Source organism: Mytilus galloprovincialis, chromosome 9 (genome assembly GCF_965363235.1).
Source record: "Mytilus galloprovincialis chromosome 9, xbMytGall1.hap1.1, whole genome shotgun sequence".
NCBI classification, from domain to species: domain Eukaryota; kingdom Metazoa; phylum Mollusca; class Bivalvia; order Mytilida; family Mytilidae; genus Mytilus; species Mytilus galloprovincialis.
In genome coordinates this window covers 11,540,073-11,557,912 of record NC_134846.1, presented here as the reverse complement: position 1 = coordinate 11,557,912, position 17,840 = coordinate 11,540,073, and the positions used below count along the sequence as shown (strand labels likewise).

Sequence of the window (17,840 nt, the reverse complement as noted above, 5' to 3'; positions counted from 1 at the left end):
ACTCTAATTTGGCATCAAAATGAGAAAGAACATATAATAAAGAACATGTGTACTAAGTTTCAATCAACCCAGCTTGCATATCCGATAGATATTGTTGTTTTACAGAAGACTATGCCTTGAACGCTAGATATATTTGTTGCTGGGTTGCTGTCTAATTGAAATCATATCCTACATAATCTTTTTGTTTAAAATTACCATAGGTTAGACAATAATTTTAAATGGTTTTAAGAAAGAATGAAAACATATTAAGCATGAGAACATTTGTAACAGAATTTTGTTATCTAAAATTTATTAGTAAAACAATTAAATCTTAAAAACTATGATTAATTAAAGATTTCTCAACCAAAGGTTTTTGTATTTAACTTTAGAGGTAAGATAATTCCCATTATATTGTATTCACAATTGGTCTTTTAATGTTACTAGTATAATTGAACCGATTTTATCTATTTATAGATGTCATTTAAATATTTACTGATTACATCATGTATAAAGATCATGTATAAACATGTCCTAATTTACTTCCTTGTAACTGACATTTTAGTAAAAGAAGAGATACAAACCTACATACACATTATGTGAACAAATCCTTAATCAAGAGGTATATATCATTGTAGATAAAGCTATATTATTTTATTTTGACAATTTAAAGTTAAAGGCCATTTATTAACAAAGGCTTGAATTTTTTGTCATGTATTTTTTTCAAAACCTTTTAGTTATTTTTTAAATTGAATAAAACAGTATGTCAGGTAAACCTCAAGGAGAACACAAATCAGAAACACAAATTTTCAAATAACATCTGGAGGGGAACACAACAGGCATATGTTTTCACTTCTAGTTTATCATAAAAGACACAAATATAAAGGCTGGGTAATCTGAGTCAGATCATCACAGTTGGAGTTCTGCATACTTCCCTTTGTTCTGTAACATTTTGGGCGGAATGGCTAGTGATTACTGTATACAAGGCCTCCTCTCCTTTTATGTTAGACTTATCTGCATGATCTATTACATTTCATATTTGCCATAGAAAAATAAAATTAGATCCCATGTATCAGTTTTTAATGTATCCTGTTTATTAGCATTAATGATTAGATTTAAAATTTGTTTTTATTCTTACTGTTAAAATGTATGAACGTATTTATAATCACTAGTTCATAATGATATTCGTTGGTAATTTGCCAGTTCCAATAGATCATTTTCTTGTGAATAAGATTGAGTAACACTTGTCGTCTGAATTGCAGTTGTTTCTCTTCAAAGCTAAGATTAAAAAAATAAAGCTCATCCCATCTATTCCTGGACTTTTGTTTTAAATTATGTATAGCAATAGTCATAATCATGATAGTGAATTTCTCTAATATAAGTTATATAGTTCACTACTGACCCCATACAGATCCAAAGAGGGTGAGGAAAATCCATAGTGGGCGAGGCCAGAGGCAAAATCCCCTATGGATTTCATTCACCCTCTATAGACTGTTGGGAGTCAGTAGTTAACTGTATAAAGAACTGTTTATCACAGGCAGGACTTTTCCTGCTGCATTTTGTATAAAAATAAGCAATGAAATGTAACAACATCAATAGATAACAGTAGATGTGACATCATGAACCCCCTAAGAAATTTACTAACCCACTACGGGTCACCACGTGAAGGCGTTTAACCAATCACAAAGTGATAATTTACCCTGGGTGCGATAAAGTGACATATCCATCACAAGATTGACTTTTATCTTTTAATAATTATTGATTGAGGATACAAAAATTTCTGCCAAAAAATAAACATTTGATTTTTCATTACAAATTTTAATTATTACACTATTATAGTTATTACTTTATGATATGGTACAAAAATCAACTTTAAAAAATCGATTCGGTTTGGCCTCAGATGACTTTTAAAATGGTAATATCATTGAAAAAGCCCCAAATTATCTCCCTTTGGTGCAAAAATGCCATTTTTTTACATTAAAAATTGAAATATCTTTTTTAACGCATCAGTGACCTATATTTTTTATTATTGTTTTCAAATAAGCTGTACATAAACTAAATAATTGTAAAATTCAAGTGATTTCTGTAATTAGGTTATTTTTTATTTCGATATTACCTTTTTTTCTCCTATTTATAGTTCAACAGAAAAAAAGTACCTTAACAAAATTGTATGCTTCTTTTGGGGGCAGATTGTGAGCTTAAATGAACGGTGACCCCATTTTTTTATTTCATTTTTCTATTAAGTATATGATAAAGTTCATTTATAAAAAAATATAGCAAAATCCTATATTTCAAAAAAAAATTGATTTATACCAGCAAGCCCCCTTAAGTTGAGTTTTTGTACTGTTAATGAATATTTTAACATTTATCATACAAGGATTTCGTTTAGTGTCAAATAAATAAGCGTAAATTTCATTCAAGTTTTAATATTTTATTTTCATCTGTTATTCTTTCATCTTTATCATTTTTCAATTTGAGTCATGTCTTGTACTGTTTGCTAAGATTTTCTGAATACCTGGGAAATATGCATTGATTTCTCCCCTTATTCTACAAACTTTTGTTTTGTGCTCCTAATTTATTTTTTTTCTAATGCAGATATTTTCCTTTTATAAATAATAGATTTTCATATTACGTTTTAAGTTTTGGTTCTTAATCATGTGTTGCATGTTTTTTCTAAAAAAACAAGAATGTGTCCTCAGTACACGAATGCCCCACTCGCACTATCATTTTCTATGTTCAGTGGACCGTGAAATTTGGGTAAAATCTCTAATTTGGCATTAAAATGAGAAAGATCATATCATAGGGAACATGTGTACCAAGTTTGAAGTCGATTGAACTTCAACTTCATCAAAAACTACCTTGACCAAAAACTTTAACCTGAAGCGGGACAGACGGACTAACGAACGAACGAACGGACGAACGGACGCACAGACCAGAAAACATAATGCCCTCTACTATCGTAGGTGGGGCATAAAAATCAGTTTTACTATACTTAACATACCACATCTTCTTTTTATATTAATACTATATTCCTTTATTTCTATTTTGTACTATGTTTTTGTATTATTTTCCTTTTATTGCATTCATACTCTTGTTCATTAATAATACCATTATTGACTTTCCAATATCCCAGGCCTCTAGTTACAGTTGAGACAGATTGTAATTGTATGCAAATTTCAGAATCCAATTGTACAGAACTTTTATATGGTGGGTACATATAATTGGGAATAATGTCACACATTTTAGAAAGAACATGTCAATTTGACCAGACTGGGCTGGATTTTTGCATCTCCATATACATTTTTTCTTTTGGTTTTTTAAAAAAATGTCTACATACATCTAATCATGCACTTTTTCATATTTTTTTTTTCCTATAAATAATGTTTTTTTTTTCTAACTAAATTTTTCAGGGCATCATTCATGTCTCCTCTTGAAATTGTTTTACCTTCTGAATCTTTATGCACATTTATTAATTTATAGTTTTTATAAATCAATATAGCTACCCTTCTGCTTGAAGTTTTCCCATGGCTATGATAACAAGAATGATCTGATTCAATAGTTGAATTGAAGTGATTAAAATATTAAAGATAAAAGATATTTCTTTACATAAGTACGCTCTTAATGTGTGTAACAATCCTTGGACATAATAATAATTCATCTTATATCAATTATCATACTAGAAAACTAGAGGCTCTTAAGAGCCTGTGTCGCTCGCCTTGGTCTATGTGCATATATTCAACAAAGGACACAGATAAATTCACGACAAAATTGTGTTTTGGTGATGGTGATGTGTTTGTAGATCTTACTTTACTGATCATTCTTGCTGCTTACAATTATCTCTATCTATAATGATTGGCCCAGTAGTTTCAGTGGAAAATGTTAGTAAAAATTTACAAATTTTATGAAAATTGTTAAAAATTGACTATAAAGGGCAATAACTCCTTCGGGGTCAACTGACCATTTTGGTCATGTAGACTTATTTTTAGATCTTACTTTGCTGTAAATTATTGTTGTTATAGTTTATCTCTATCTATAATATTATTCAAGATAATAACAAACTAGAGGCTCTCAAGAGTCTGTGTCGCTCACCTTGGTCTATGTGCATATTAAACAATGGACACAGATAAATTCATGACATAATTGTGTTTTGGTGATGGTGATGTGTTTGTAGATCTTACTTTACTGAACATTCTTGTTGCTACAATTATCTCTATCTATAATGAACTTGGCCCAGTAATTACAGTGGAAAATATTCTCTAAAAATTTACAAAAAAATATGAAAAATGCTAAAAATTAACTATAAAGGGCAATAACTCCTTAAGGGGTCAATTGACTATTTTGGTCATGAAAACTTATTTGTAGATCTTGTTTTGCTGAACATTATTGCTGTTCACAGTTTATCTCTATCTATAATAATATTCAAGATAATAACAAACCAGGTGCTCCGCAGGGCGCAGCTTTATACGACCGCAGAGGTCGAACCCTGAACAGTTGGGGCAAGTATGGACAAAACATTCAAGCGTGATACAGCTCTGAATTTGGATTGTGATCAAATTTTTGACATTACATGGTTTTTTTTTACACAAAACAAATGTCAAGATTTTACAAATCAATTAAAGATTTCTTCTTCAAACTTTTTAAATCTAAAATTAAATAGTTGATCATGACACAGCATAGGTTTCTGACAAAGAACGAATGTGGTCTAATGAACTTAAAAGTTTTTTTTTGCCTTTGAGCAATTCACTATGCTGTTGAATATTAATCCTCTCAAAAAAATGTTTGAAGAAATTTTCTTTTTATTTATGAAATCTGAAATGAGAAAAATTTAACCCCCCCCTTTTTTTCACATCCCTGTTTCCCTTTTTCCAAAACTGATATCAATTCAAATTTCTAATGGAGTTTGCAACAATAACTACTCTTTTAAATACATCATAAAATATTAAAATGTAAAATAAAGTGCTTGTTATCACTGAATGGTAAAGATTGGTTGGTAGTAAAAGTGAATATACATTGTTTATTGTATAAAACAATAAAAAAAACTTCATCAGCAACATTTTATATTGGCAAATTTCCAATGAAGTTATTTACATAAAGTTATTGGCAAATAAAAATAGAAAATGACATCATAGTCATGTCTGGCAAATGTCCAACATACATTATCTAAAAACATTTTAGATAAGATAAGGAAAAAAAGCTTCATCAGCAACATTTTATATTGGCAAATTTCCAATGAAGTCATTTACATAAAGTTATTGGCAAATAAAAATAGAAAATGACATCATAGTCATGTCTGGCAAATTTCCAACATATATTATCAACTACTATTCTATACAAAGAAAGATAACTCCAATTGAAAATTAATTGCTAATTTACACAATATTGTGCAATTAGATATTTCTTGCTATTGTGCAATACTGTGCAATTGAAAATTTCTTGCTATTGCACAATATTTCATATGGAATCCTGATTTGGACCAACTTGAAAACTGGGCCCATAATCAAAAATCAAAGTACATATTTAGATAAAGCATATCAAATAAGCCCAAGAATTTAATTTTTGTTAAAATCAAACTTAGTTTAATTTTGGACCCTTTGGACCTTAATGTAGACCAATTTGAAACTGGACCAAAAATTAAGAATCTACATACACAGTTAGATTTTGCATATCAAAGAACCCATTTATTCAATTTTTGATGAAATCAAACAAAGTTTAATTTTAGACCCCCATTTGGACCAACTTGAAAACTAGGCCAATAATTAAAAATCTAAGTACATTTTTAAATTCAGCATATCAAAGAACCCCAAGGATTCAATTTTTATTAAAATCAAACTAAGTTTAATTTTGGACCCTTTGGACCTTAATGTAGACCAATTTGAAAACGGGACCAAAAGTTAAGAATCTACATACATAGTTAGATTCGGCATATCAAAGAACCCCAATTATTCAATTTTTGATGAAAGCACACAAAGTTCAATTTTGGACCCTTTGGGCCCCTTATTCCTAAACTGTTAGGACCAAAACTCCCAAAATCAATACCAACCTTCCTTTTGTGGTCATAAACATTGTGTTTAAATTTCATTGATTTCTATTTACTTAAACTAAAGTTATTGAGCGAAAACCTAGAATAATGCTTATTTGGGCCCTTTTTTGGCCCCTAATTCCTAAACTGTTGGAACCAAAACTCCCAAAATCAATCCCAACCTTTCTTTTGTGGTCATAAACCTTGTGTCAAAATTTCATAGATGTCTATTAACTTAAACTAAAGCTATAGTGTGAAAACCAAGAAAACGCTTATTTGGGCCCTTTTTGGCCCCTAATTCCTAAAATGTTGGGACCAAAACTCCCATAATCAATCCCAACCTTCCTTTTGTGGTCATAAACCTTGTGTTAAAATTTCATAGATTTCCATTCACTTTTACTAAAGTTAGAGTGCGAAAACTAAAAGTATTCGGTCGCCGGACGACGACGACGACGCAGACGCCAACGTGATAGCAATATACGACGAAAAATTTTTCAAATTTTGCGGTCGTATAAAAACATCAAAATTTCCTTAAAATTACCAATTCAGGGCAGTAACCTAACAATGGGTTGTCTGATCCATGTGAAAATATCAGGGCAGATAGATCTTGACCTGATAGACAATTTAACCCTGTCAGATTTTCTCTAAATGTTTCGGTTTTTGAGTTATAAGCCAAAAACTGCATTTTACCCCTATGTTCTATTTTTAGCCGTGGCAGCCATTTTGGTTGGATGGCCGGGTCACCAGACACATTTATTTAAATAAGATACCCAAAAGATGATTGTGGCCAAGTTTGGATTAATTTGGCCCAGTAGTTTCAGAGGAGAAGATTTTTGTAAAAGATTTCTAAGATTTACGAAAAATGGTTGAAAATTGACTAAAAGGTCAATAACTCCTAAAGGGGTTAACTGACCATTTTGGTCATGTTTGACTTATTTGTAAATCTAACATTGCTGAACATTATTGCTGTTTACAGTTTATCTCATCTATAATAATATTCAAGATAATAACGAAAAACAGCAAGAATTCCCTAAAATTTCCAATTCAGGAGAAGCAACCCAACAACGGGTTGTTGGATTCATCTGAAAATTTGAGGGCAGAAAGATCTTGACCTGATAAACAATTTTACCCCATGTCAGATTTGCGCTAAATGCTTTGGTTTTTGAGTTATAAACCAAAAACTGCATTTACCCCCATGATCTTTTTTTAGCCATGGCGGCCATCTTGGTTGGTTGGCCGGGTCACGCCACACATTTTTTAAACTAGATACCCCAATGATGATTATGGCCAAATTGGTTAAATTTGGCCCAGTAGTTTCAGAGGAGAAGATTTTTGTAAAAGATTACTGAGATTTACGAAAAAATGGTTAAAATTTGACTATAAAGAACAATAACTCCTAAAGGGGTCAAATGACCATTTCGTTCGTGTTGACGTATTTGTAAACCTTACTTTGCTGAACATTATTGCTGTTTACAGTTTATCTCTATCTATAATAATATTCAAGATAACCAAAAACAGCAAAAATTCTCTAAAATTACCAATTCAGGGGCAGCAACCCAACAACTGATTGTCGGATTCATCCAAAAATTTGAGGGCAGAAAGATCTTGCCCTGATAAACAATTTTACCCCTGTCAGATTTGCTCTAAATGCTTTGGTTTTTGAGTTATAAGCCAAAAACTGCATTTTACCCCTATGTTCTATTTTTAGCCATGGCGGCCATCTTGGTTGGTTGGCCGGGTCACGCCACACATTTTTTAAACTAGATACCCCAATGATGATTGTGGCCAAGTTTGGTTTAATTTGGCCCAGTAGTTTCAGAGGAGAAGATTTTTGTAAAAGTTAACGACGACGGACGTCAAGTGATGGGAATAGCTCAATTGGCCCTTTGGGCCAGGTGATCTAAAAATGGCAAAATTTCCTTAAAATTACCAATTCAGGGGCAGCAACCTAACAACCAGTTGTCAAATTCATCTGAAAATTTTAAAGCAGATAGATCTTGACCTGATTAACAATTTCACCCCTGTCAGATTTGCTTTAAATGCTTTGGTTTTTGAGTTATAAGCCAAAAACCGCATTTTACCCCTATGTTCTATGTTTAGCTATGGCAGCCATCTTGGTTGGTTTGACAGGTCACTGGACACATTTTTAAAACTAGATCCCCCAATGATGATTGTGGCCAAGTTTGGTTTAATTTGGTCCGGCAGTTTCAGGAGAAGATTTTTGTAAAAGATAATTAAAATTTATGAAAAATGGTTAAAAATTGACTATAAAGGGCAATAACTCCTAAAGGGGTCAACTGACCATTTTGGTTCAGTTGACTTATTTGTAAATCTTACTTTGCTGAACATTTTTGCTGTTTTCAGTTTATCTCTATCTATAATAATATTCAAGATAATAACCAAAAACAGCAAAATTTGCTTAAAATTACCAAATTCAGTGGCAGCAACCCAACAAAGGGTTGTTCGATTCATCTGAAAATTTCAGGGCAGATAGATCTTGACCTGATAAACAAATTTATCCCTGTCAGATTGCTCTCAATGCTTTAGTTTTTGAGTTATAAGCCAAAAACTGCATTTTACCCCTATGTTCTATTTTTAGCCATGGCGGCCATCTTGGTTGGTTGGCCGGGTCACCAGACACAATTTTTAACTAGATACCCTAATAAGGATTTTGGCCATGTTTGGTTAAATTTGGCCCTGTAGTTTCAGAGGAGAAGATTTTTGTAAAAGTTAACAACGACAGACGACAGACAAAGCCGGACGCCAAGTGATGAGAAAAGCTCACTTGGCCCTTCACCTCCACATCGCGTTATTTGCTATTTTGGATATAACCTTTTTACCCTGGCAAGCTTTTTCCTGTTTTCTGCCATAACTTTTCCGATATAGCGTTACATAAAGACAGCGCTAACACATAAAAGTTCTTGTTAAATTCCTGCGATGCTTTGATAGGCTTTACTTATCCTCTAATTTATGCAGGACGTTAAGCAACCAACAATCAATCAATCTAATTTATGCATAAATATATTTATGGATTACAACTTAATACTAGTTTAAAACATTCCCTTAGCCTGTACAGAAAGTTCTAATCAAATCTTTCCTGTGATATTAGACAGATTTATCATGTTATGGAGGAGTATTATGAAAAATACCAGTCTGTGGACCAAGTTTACCTTGCCTAATGGCTCGGGATATTTCACAGTCCCGTGATTGGTATTTTTCACAAATAACCTACCATAAAATGATATATCTGTTAAAAATAGCAGTTTGATATTACAAATAATAAAATTTTACGTTTTCAACTTCATAACCTCAAAATTAACTGTAATGCATACCCGTCAGTCCCCAATAGCTCTGATTCGTTGTCTGAATTTGGTCACTTTTCTTTAGCCTTTTTCTATTTTTAACAACATTTAACATGTCCAGGTAACAAAAATTATAAGGATTTTGAAAAGCAAGCTTATAATTTTTTTTTGTATATGTTCAGGTAATGGCATCCAGTAAACCTATACTATGTGGACCTTGCCACAAAGGGGAAGTAAACACTAAAGCTGACATCTGGTGTTATAACTGTGATGAAGGATTATGCTCAACCTGTTTAAAGCATCACAAAAGATCCAAAAGAACATGTGATCATAAAACCATTGATACCAAAAGTTATAAACCCTCCATTCAAGCCATTAAAACAGAATGTGACAAACATGGTCAACAGCTTAACTTGTACTGTCCCAGTCATTTAATGCCGTGCTGTGATGAATGTATTTCCACCAGTCATTCAAAATGTACAGGAATAAAAAGTTTAGCAGGAGTCGTGGAGAAAACTAAAATTGAAAAATCAAAGGAATCTGTAGAGACAGACATAAATTCTATATTAAATTCATTGAAAACAATAATTAACAATAAATCAAAAAACATCAAAACTGGAGAAAATCAGTGTGTTAGCATAAAGAAATCTATAAAAAAAATTAGACAAGAAATAAATAAACATTTAGATCATCTGGAGAAGAAGTTATGCCAAGAAACAGATATTATTTGGAATCAGGAAAAATCTAAAGCAACTGATTTCATTTCTGAAATTGAAGTGAAAACTAAAAGCTTAAGGGAAATGAAAGAACATTTACAAACAGTCACTTCACAAACTTCCAAACAACAATCATTTCTAGGTGTACATCAAATTGAACAACAAGTACATCAATGTCAAAGATATGTTGAAGATCTGGAAACTGATGAGAGAGTAAAAGAAGTTGACATCAAAATGAAGGAAAATGATGAAATAGAAAAGATACTAAGGAAGTTAGGGTCATTAGAATCCTTAGGAGAAGTAACAGTTGTTAAAACTGAAGTAGCCATTAATATAGACACTAGTGTGAAGAGGGAAGCTCAAGTAGAATCACAAGAACAATACAACATAAACAACATGGCCATGAATATAGAGACAAAGATAAAGATCAACATGAACAATACCATTACTGACATGATTTGTCTGATGGGTGGAAGAGTTATAGTAGTGGAATGGTGGCGTAAAGTTAACCTACTTACTTCTGATGGCAAACTACAGAAAGAGTTACCTATACCTAGTGGAGCCTGGAGTGTTACACAAATCAATCCGAACACTATAGCAATAACTTATCCTAATGAGACAGCCATTAAGATCTTTACTATGGAGAATGACACAGTTACTAAAGTTATCAAATTAGACAAAGGATGCTATGGATTATCATGCTACAATAATTCTCTGGCTGTAGGTTTGGCTAGAGATGAAATCCGTATTATAGACTTGGAAGGAAATACACTGAAGTCAATACCAGTTGAGAGTAAATCAAGTCTGGATTACCTTGTTTACTGTAATGACAGAGTAATCTATACCGACTATCATGGTAAAGCAGTATACTGTTATGATGAATCAGGTAAACAGATCTGGAGATATACACAGGATTTAGAAGGACCGATAGGACTTTTTACAGATACTTATGGTAACATTATTGTAGCAGACTATGGATCTGATAGAATAATAGTAATATCAAAAGATGGACAGAATAGTAAAGTACTGCTTAGTAAAGGGGATGGACTGAAGAATTCTAAGTGTATTAGTTTTAAACATAATGAGTGTTCAGGTTTTATTTGTGTTAACACCAGTAACTACTTGACAAAATTTAACTTAACCTATCGATAAAATACACATAAAGTAATCTTATGATATTTACATTTGTGTACCTGGGTTTGAAAATATTAAAGTAATATACAAATATACATAATACAAGTTGTGACATTAGGTGTGAAGTTTGAATGTCAAAGAAAAAAAAAGGCAAGTGTACATATGTTAAAGTGTTATGTTGTTGTTGGGTTACTGTCTAATTAACGTTCACATTACTTTATACATGTATTCCTAACTAGAGATATTTGGTTTGATAGTGGGAGGAAAATGTAGACCAGTGAATAGATGTTTTTGTTAGTTTTTATTGTTTTGTTGGTTTACTTTTTAATTCATGTTCACGTCACAAATCCTTATTATCTTATACAGTCGACTCTCGTTATGTCGAAGTCAGCCGAACCAGAGAAATATTTCGAGATACACGTAGTTCGACTCAAACGAACACCGGAAGTTCAACAATCTAAGGGACACAACTCTTCTTAGCTTGGTAAAGGTAAAATAAATCTGGCAAGGGGATCGATATTCTAGTATCAGATCGATGTATTTGTATGTCAGTCTTTTATTATTATAATGACATTATTTTTACTTACTGTTTCAATTAAAAACAAGAGGCTCTCAAGAGCCTGAATCGCTCACCTTAATTCTTTTGGTTAAATCTCTCATCAATGATTATTTTGGCTTATCAATTTATTTAAATGTTTTTTGGATCGTCCTATTTTCTTCAAAAGCCAAAAAAAAAAATAATTTTCTCCTATGTTCTATTTTAGCCATAGTAGCTATGTTTCTTGACATACAAGGAAATAAAATATAAAATTTATACTAGATCCTCTGAAACTCATTTAGCCTAAGTTTGGCTGAAATTGATACAGCAGTTTCAAAGGAGAAGATTTTTTAAAGTAAGTCAACATGATGAACAAATTGTGAAAAAAAGTCTTTAAAGGGCTATAACTCCTTAAGGGGTCAATTGACAATTTTGGTCAAATTGACTTAATTGAAGATCTTACTTTGCTGAACATTATTGCTGTTTACAGTTTATTTCTATCTATAATTATATTCAAGATAATAAACAAAAACAGCAAAATTTCCTTAAAATTATCAATTCAGGGGCAGCAACCCAACAACAGGTTGTCTGATTCATCTGAAAATTTCAGGGCAGATAGATCTTGACCTGATAAACAATATAACCCATGTCAGATTTGCTCTAAATGCTTTGGTTTTTGAGTTATAAGCCAAAAACTGCATTTGACCCCTATGTTCTATTTTTAGCAATGGCGACCATGTTTGTTGATAGATCATAACTTCGGATACAATTTACAAACTAGATACCCTAAGGAACATTCAGTTAAAGTTTGGAAGTATTTGGCCCAGTAGTTTCATAGGAGAAGAATTTTGTAAAAGATTTCTAAGATTTACGAAAAATGGTTAAAAATTGACTATAAAGGGCAATAACTCCTAAAGGGGTTAACTGACTATTTCCGTCATGTTGACTTATTTGTAAATCTTACTTTGCTGAACATTATTGCTGTTTACAGTTTATCTCTATCTATAATAATATTCAAGATAATAACCAAAAACAGCAAAATTTCCTTAAAATTATCAATTCAGGGGCAGCAACCCAACAACAGGTTGTCTGATTCATCTGAAAATTTCAGGGCAGATAGAACTTGACCTGATAAACAATATAACCCCGGTCAGATTTGCTCTAAATGCTTTGGTTTTTGAGTTATAAGCCAAAAACTGCATTTGACCCCTATGTTCTATTTTTAGCAATGGCGACCATGTTTGGTGATAGATCATAACTTCGGATACAATTTACAAACAAGATACCCTAAGGAACATTCAGTTAAAGTTTGGAAGTATTTTGCCCAGTAGTTTCAGAGGAGAAGATTTTTGTAAAAGATTACTAAGATTTACGAAAAATGGTTAAAAATTGACTATAAAGGGCAATAACTCCTAAAGGGGTCAACTGACCATTTCCGTCATGTTGACTTATTTGTAAATATTACTTTGCTGAACATTATTCCTGTTTACAGTTTATCTCTATCTATAATAATATTCAAGATAATAACCAAAAACAGCAAAATTTCCTTAAAATTACCAATTCAGGGGCAGCAACCCAACAACGGGTTGTCTGATTCATCTGAAAATTTCAGGGCAGATAGATCTTGACCTGATAAACAATATTACCCCATGTCAGATTTGCTCTAAATGCTTTGGTTTTTGAGTTATAAGCCAAAAACTGCATTTAACCCCTATGTTCTATTTTTAGCAATGGCGACCATGTTTGTTGATAGATCAAAACTTCGGATACAATTTATAAATTAGATACCCTAAGGAACATTCAGTTAAAGTTTGAAAGTATTTGGCCCAGTAGTTTCAGAGGAGAAGATTCTTGAAATAGTTTACAACGACAGACGACGGACGACAGACGACGGACGACAGACGACGGACGACGACGGACGCCAAGTGATGGCATAAGCTCACTTGTCCCTTCGGGACAGGTGAGCTAAAAAACCTATGGCTTTTCCACATGTTCCAAGACAGTAATTTCCAATGGATAGTTTCGTTATTCAGGTCGGTTCATGGGTTATAGCTGACAAAATTGTTTATTCTCGGATACAAAATATTTAAGAAAATTTTGATTTCTATTCATTTTGTTTTATCTCACTCTTTCTTTTCAAAAGAAAATATAACAAGATTAAAGACGCTGTTTGAGTAGTTTTTAGGTGATCATCAACTGAAGCCATAATCCTCACTTTATACACACCCAAGCTCATTAGCGTAAATCACAAATTAATTGTTTTGTAAACATTTTAAATACTTTTTCATGAACATTAACAATGTATCACTAATTATTTATCAAAATTCTATAAAAGATAATCTTAGATAAACACTCATGGAAATAGCATGTCCTAAATCAATACAGTGGTCAGTGACCGGAAATTTAATTACATGTGTATTGTCAGATTAACTCTTCAATCCATTTAAATCCTGGTGGTCATGTTTTGACATATGTGTTTACAGTGAGTTGACTGTTAGTATTGCTCTCCACCAATTGCAACTCATTCAAAATTTTGACCAAATTGCAATTTGTTTTATTAAACCAAATTGTTCAACTGGTCAGAATATTGAACAAATTGTTCAGTCAAAATGTGAAAGTGCAAGGTGATAAATCTATAATACTAAAATTACGAGGTCCAATTTGTCAGCCGTCATCACGTAAAAACGATGAATCACAGAATTCAACTTTATATATAACTAATATAGTACAAAGGTGTAGATTAAAAATTACACCACTCCAGGCCCTTTTGTTTTCCACGTAATTAATATTGCCAATAATTAAGAAGTTCCGGGGCGAGTCCGCTACGGATACCAATAGTATATTCACCTGTTACCTATTACCTTATCCGTACGTTCCGCATCTGACAGGCGCACCCCCAAACGTTGTATTTAGGATTAATATGCTATATACACGGGTCATAACCACAGGGTTGACACTACTAAATTGTCAAATTGTTACCTATTGTAGTATTTTAATCAGTAAGACTTTCTAAGATAACAATACGAATACTAAAAATCTGGACTAAAAATAAGGCGTATAGGTACAGTTTTCAATTTGTTAGTGGACATGACGTAAAACAGCGAAGCAAAGAATTCAACTTTATTTATAACTTATATAGGACAATGCTGTTGATTAAAAAATACTCCATTCCAGGACCTTTTGTTTTCCAAATAATTAATATTATTGTTTCAGTTCGACGGGTTCAAACAGAAAGACTTGAAAGCAGAGAAAAACTGTGTATCTTATAATCGGCATGACTTTATCAGATGACAATACTAATACTAAAATAAGGCTTGCGCATAGTTATATACTTTAATTCAGTCACGGATCTGTGATATCACGGGTGTGTTCTAGTATAATATAAAAATGTAAGGTGATAAAATAAAATATACTTACAATCCTATAAGACTTTAACCCCACTTTAATGATGTTGTGACAAAATTAGTTTATCAGTTTGTATAGTTATATTATAGTCATTTCCATGCTGAAGAGGAACTGTTTATTTTGAATTGCTATAAAATTGTCCAAACTAAGCTTTCATATAGCTATTTCAAAAAAAATGATGCCAAAGTGTGACAAAGATGGTAAAAAATTAAGTCATTACTAATCTTTTTTCTATCATTTTTCTTTAATCCAGAGACAGTTGTCTTTATTAGAGTTATCACAAAGACTAGCTATGTTGTTTATGTTATTGAGTGGACAAAGATGTCAAACTATATATAAATTAGAATTAGATAATGTTCAAATTGAAGGAGACACAATGGTTGCTTATGTTAGTGAATTGTTAAAACAAACTAAACCTGGAGTACATATGAAACCTTTAGTATTTGATAGATATATTATCAATGAAAAATTATGTATTTTGAGAACTTATGAGGAGTATGTAAGAAAAACAGAAACTCTTCGGAACAAAGAACAAAAAGTGTTTATTTCTACTGTTAAACCTTACAAACCTGTCACCAAAAGTACTATTGCTAGATGGGTAAAAACTGTTATGAAAAGTTCTGGAATAAACATTGAATGTTTTGGTCCACATAGCTGTCGTTCAGCATCAACGTCAGCTGCATTAGGTCAAGGACTTAAGATAGACACTATTATGAAAAGTGCAGGGTGGAAATCAGCAAAAACTTTTCAAAAATTTTATAATAAAACAATAATTATTGATAATGAAAGTAATTTTGCTCAGAAGATTTTACCATCAAGTAGCTAAATGTAATATGGTGTTTTATGATATTTATGTTATGATCATGATGCATTAATGTACAAATGTATATATGTTTATTAAAAGATATATTACTTGAAATATTTGGTATTAACATAGCCTAAAGAAGGTTTTTCAATTCAACGTGGATTGATGATCTAGTTGTGCTCTAAAATCTCATGGGAAATCGTCTATATCACCAGTTTAATAAAATGTTTCAATTAATCGAAACATTTGAAGATTAATTATAATTTTATTAAACTGGTGATATAGATTTCACATGCCCACCACTTGGGAATTTCTTGTGAAATTGTACCCACCCTTAAATACAACTAGATCCTCAAAGCTCTGAAGTATGACCTTGGACAGCGCCACCTGGCTGTTCTCTCATGTGAAATCTATATCACCAGTTTAATAAAATTATAATTAATCTTCAAATGTTTCGATTAATTGAAACATTTTACTCATAAGAATTCATCCACTTTTCAAAGGAAACAACAAAATAATAATATCAACTGACAAACATAAATAAGAATATAAATATCAATGTAATTTTTTTGTTTGTTGCAATAAAGGTATACTAAATGATTTTCCTGCAATTTTTTTTTACTTATAAACGTTTTTTTTTTTAAAATATGTAAATTTCACCAATTTTTAGTGTATTCTTTAATATCTTATTTCAAAAGTTTTTATATCTCTTTGCAAAAGCTTTAATTTTATATAAAAAGTATAAGGAAGCAAACATATATGATCTAATTACATCCTCTGAAAATTTCACAACAATTGCTTCAGTCAATTCTAAGTTTTCTTCATTTAAAAAATACAAACATGTGTTTTTTATCCTTTTGTTACACTCCTGACATATTTTTTCAGTAACTGCAAGACTGTTTTTTAATGGAATGTTTAGAAAATCAGTAATGATATCTATTTTAAATTTACAATCTCACAAATAAATAAATTTATTAGATATTTGATTACATATTTTGTTAATTTCTGAGCAAAGAGCAAACTTTTAGCATGTTTAATGAGAATTACACTTTAATTTTTAAGAATCTTTGGTGAATATTGTGCAGAAAAATCACTTTTACAAGACAGATCGGCTTTCTCATTACATTGTAAAGATGTTACAATTATTTTAATAAATAATCATGTTGAATTTTGTTATAGATAAGATACATCAGAAACTTGTCAGGAGTGTAACAAATGTTACACTCCTGACCATAATTTATTGCTACCATATTTTAACCTGAAACTGACCTGAAATCATGTAGAGTCTTTATATTTCACATATTATTTTAGTGCAAATTAAGAACAGGTTAAAAAAAATTATATACTTCTTACATATTTACAAATTTTGCTAATTGTCTATTTAAAAAAAAAGATGGCTTTCCTTTAAACCTTGTTCAGTCTCTTGTTTGATACTATATATATGCTGTTTTTATGTCAGATAATGTATTATGATAAGTTTGTTTGTACTACCAAAGATGGTAGCAGTATGTGCTCTGTATATTAAAAATTGTCTAAAAATGTACCCAAAAATGTCAGGAGTGTAACGCTTTAAAATGTTTAAGTGTAACATTCATGTTATTTTTTATAGAAACAATGTTGTTATTATTGGTTTTCTTTTCTGGAATTTGAGTGTGAACACCATCTGTTGCATATTTTCAGTAACAAACATGCCACTATTATTGCCTTTATTGCTTGTTTATGCTCAATACTTGTATGTCAGGACTGTAACACATTTAAACAAGCTAGTTCAATTGCAATTTTAGTTCAAAATTTTTTAAAGTAATGATGTAGACTTGTATTCTGTGTTAAGCTGAGGTGTAGTAATGTCATTTTATAATAATTGTCAGCTTGTTTTTCTTCCAATAACTTACCTTTGCTAATAAGATTGAAATAAGGCATTTTTTTGTGTTACACTCCTGACATT

At 31.4% G+C, this 17,840-nt stretch overlaps 2 protein-coding genes across 4 annotated transcripts in view; one reads left to right on the top strand and one right to left on the bottom strand.

Annotated features, from left to right (window-relative positions):
- LOC143044400 (uncharacterized) overlaps positions 1 to 17,840 on the bottom strand; it is a 61,923-nt gene that overhangs the window by 21,509 nt on the left and 22,574 nt on the right. The window lies entirely within an intron of this gene.
- LOC143044398 (uncharacterized) lies at positions 491 to 11,254 on the top strand. The gene is made up of 2 exons (XM_076216398.1): positions 491 to 598; positions 9,480 to 11,254. The coding sequence occupies exon 2, from the start codon at positions 9,483 to 9,485 to the stop codon at positions 11,163 to 11,165; it is 1,683 nt and encodes a 560-aa protein (XP_076072513.1). The 5' UTR covers positions 491 to 598; positions 9,480 to 9,482; the 3' UTR covers positions 11,166 to 11,254.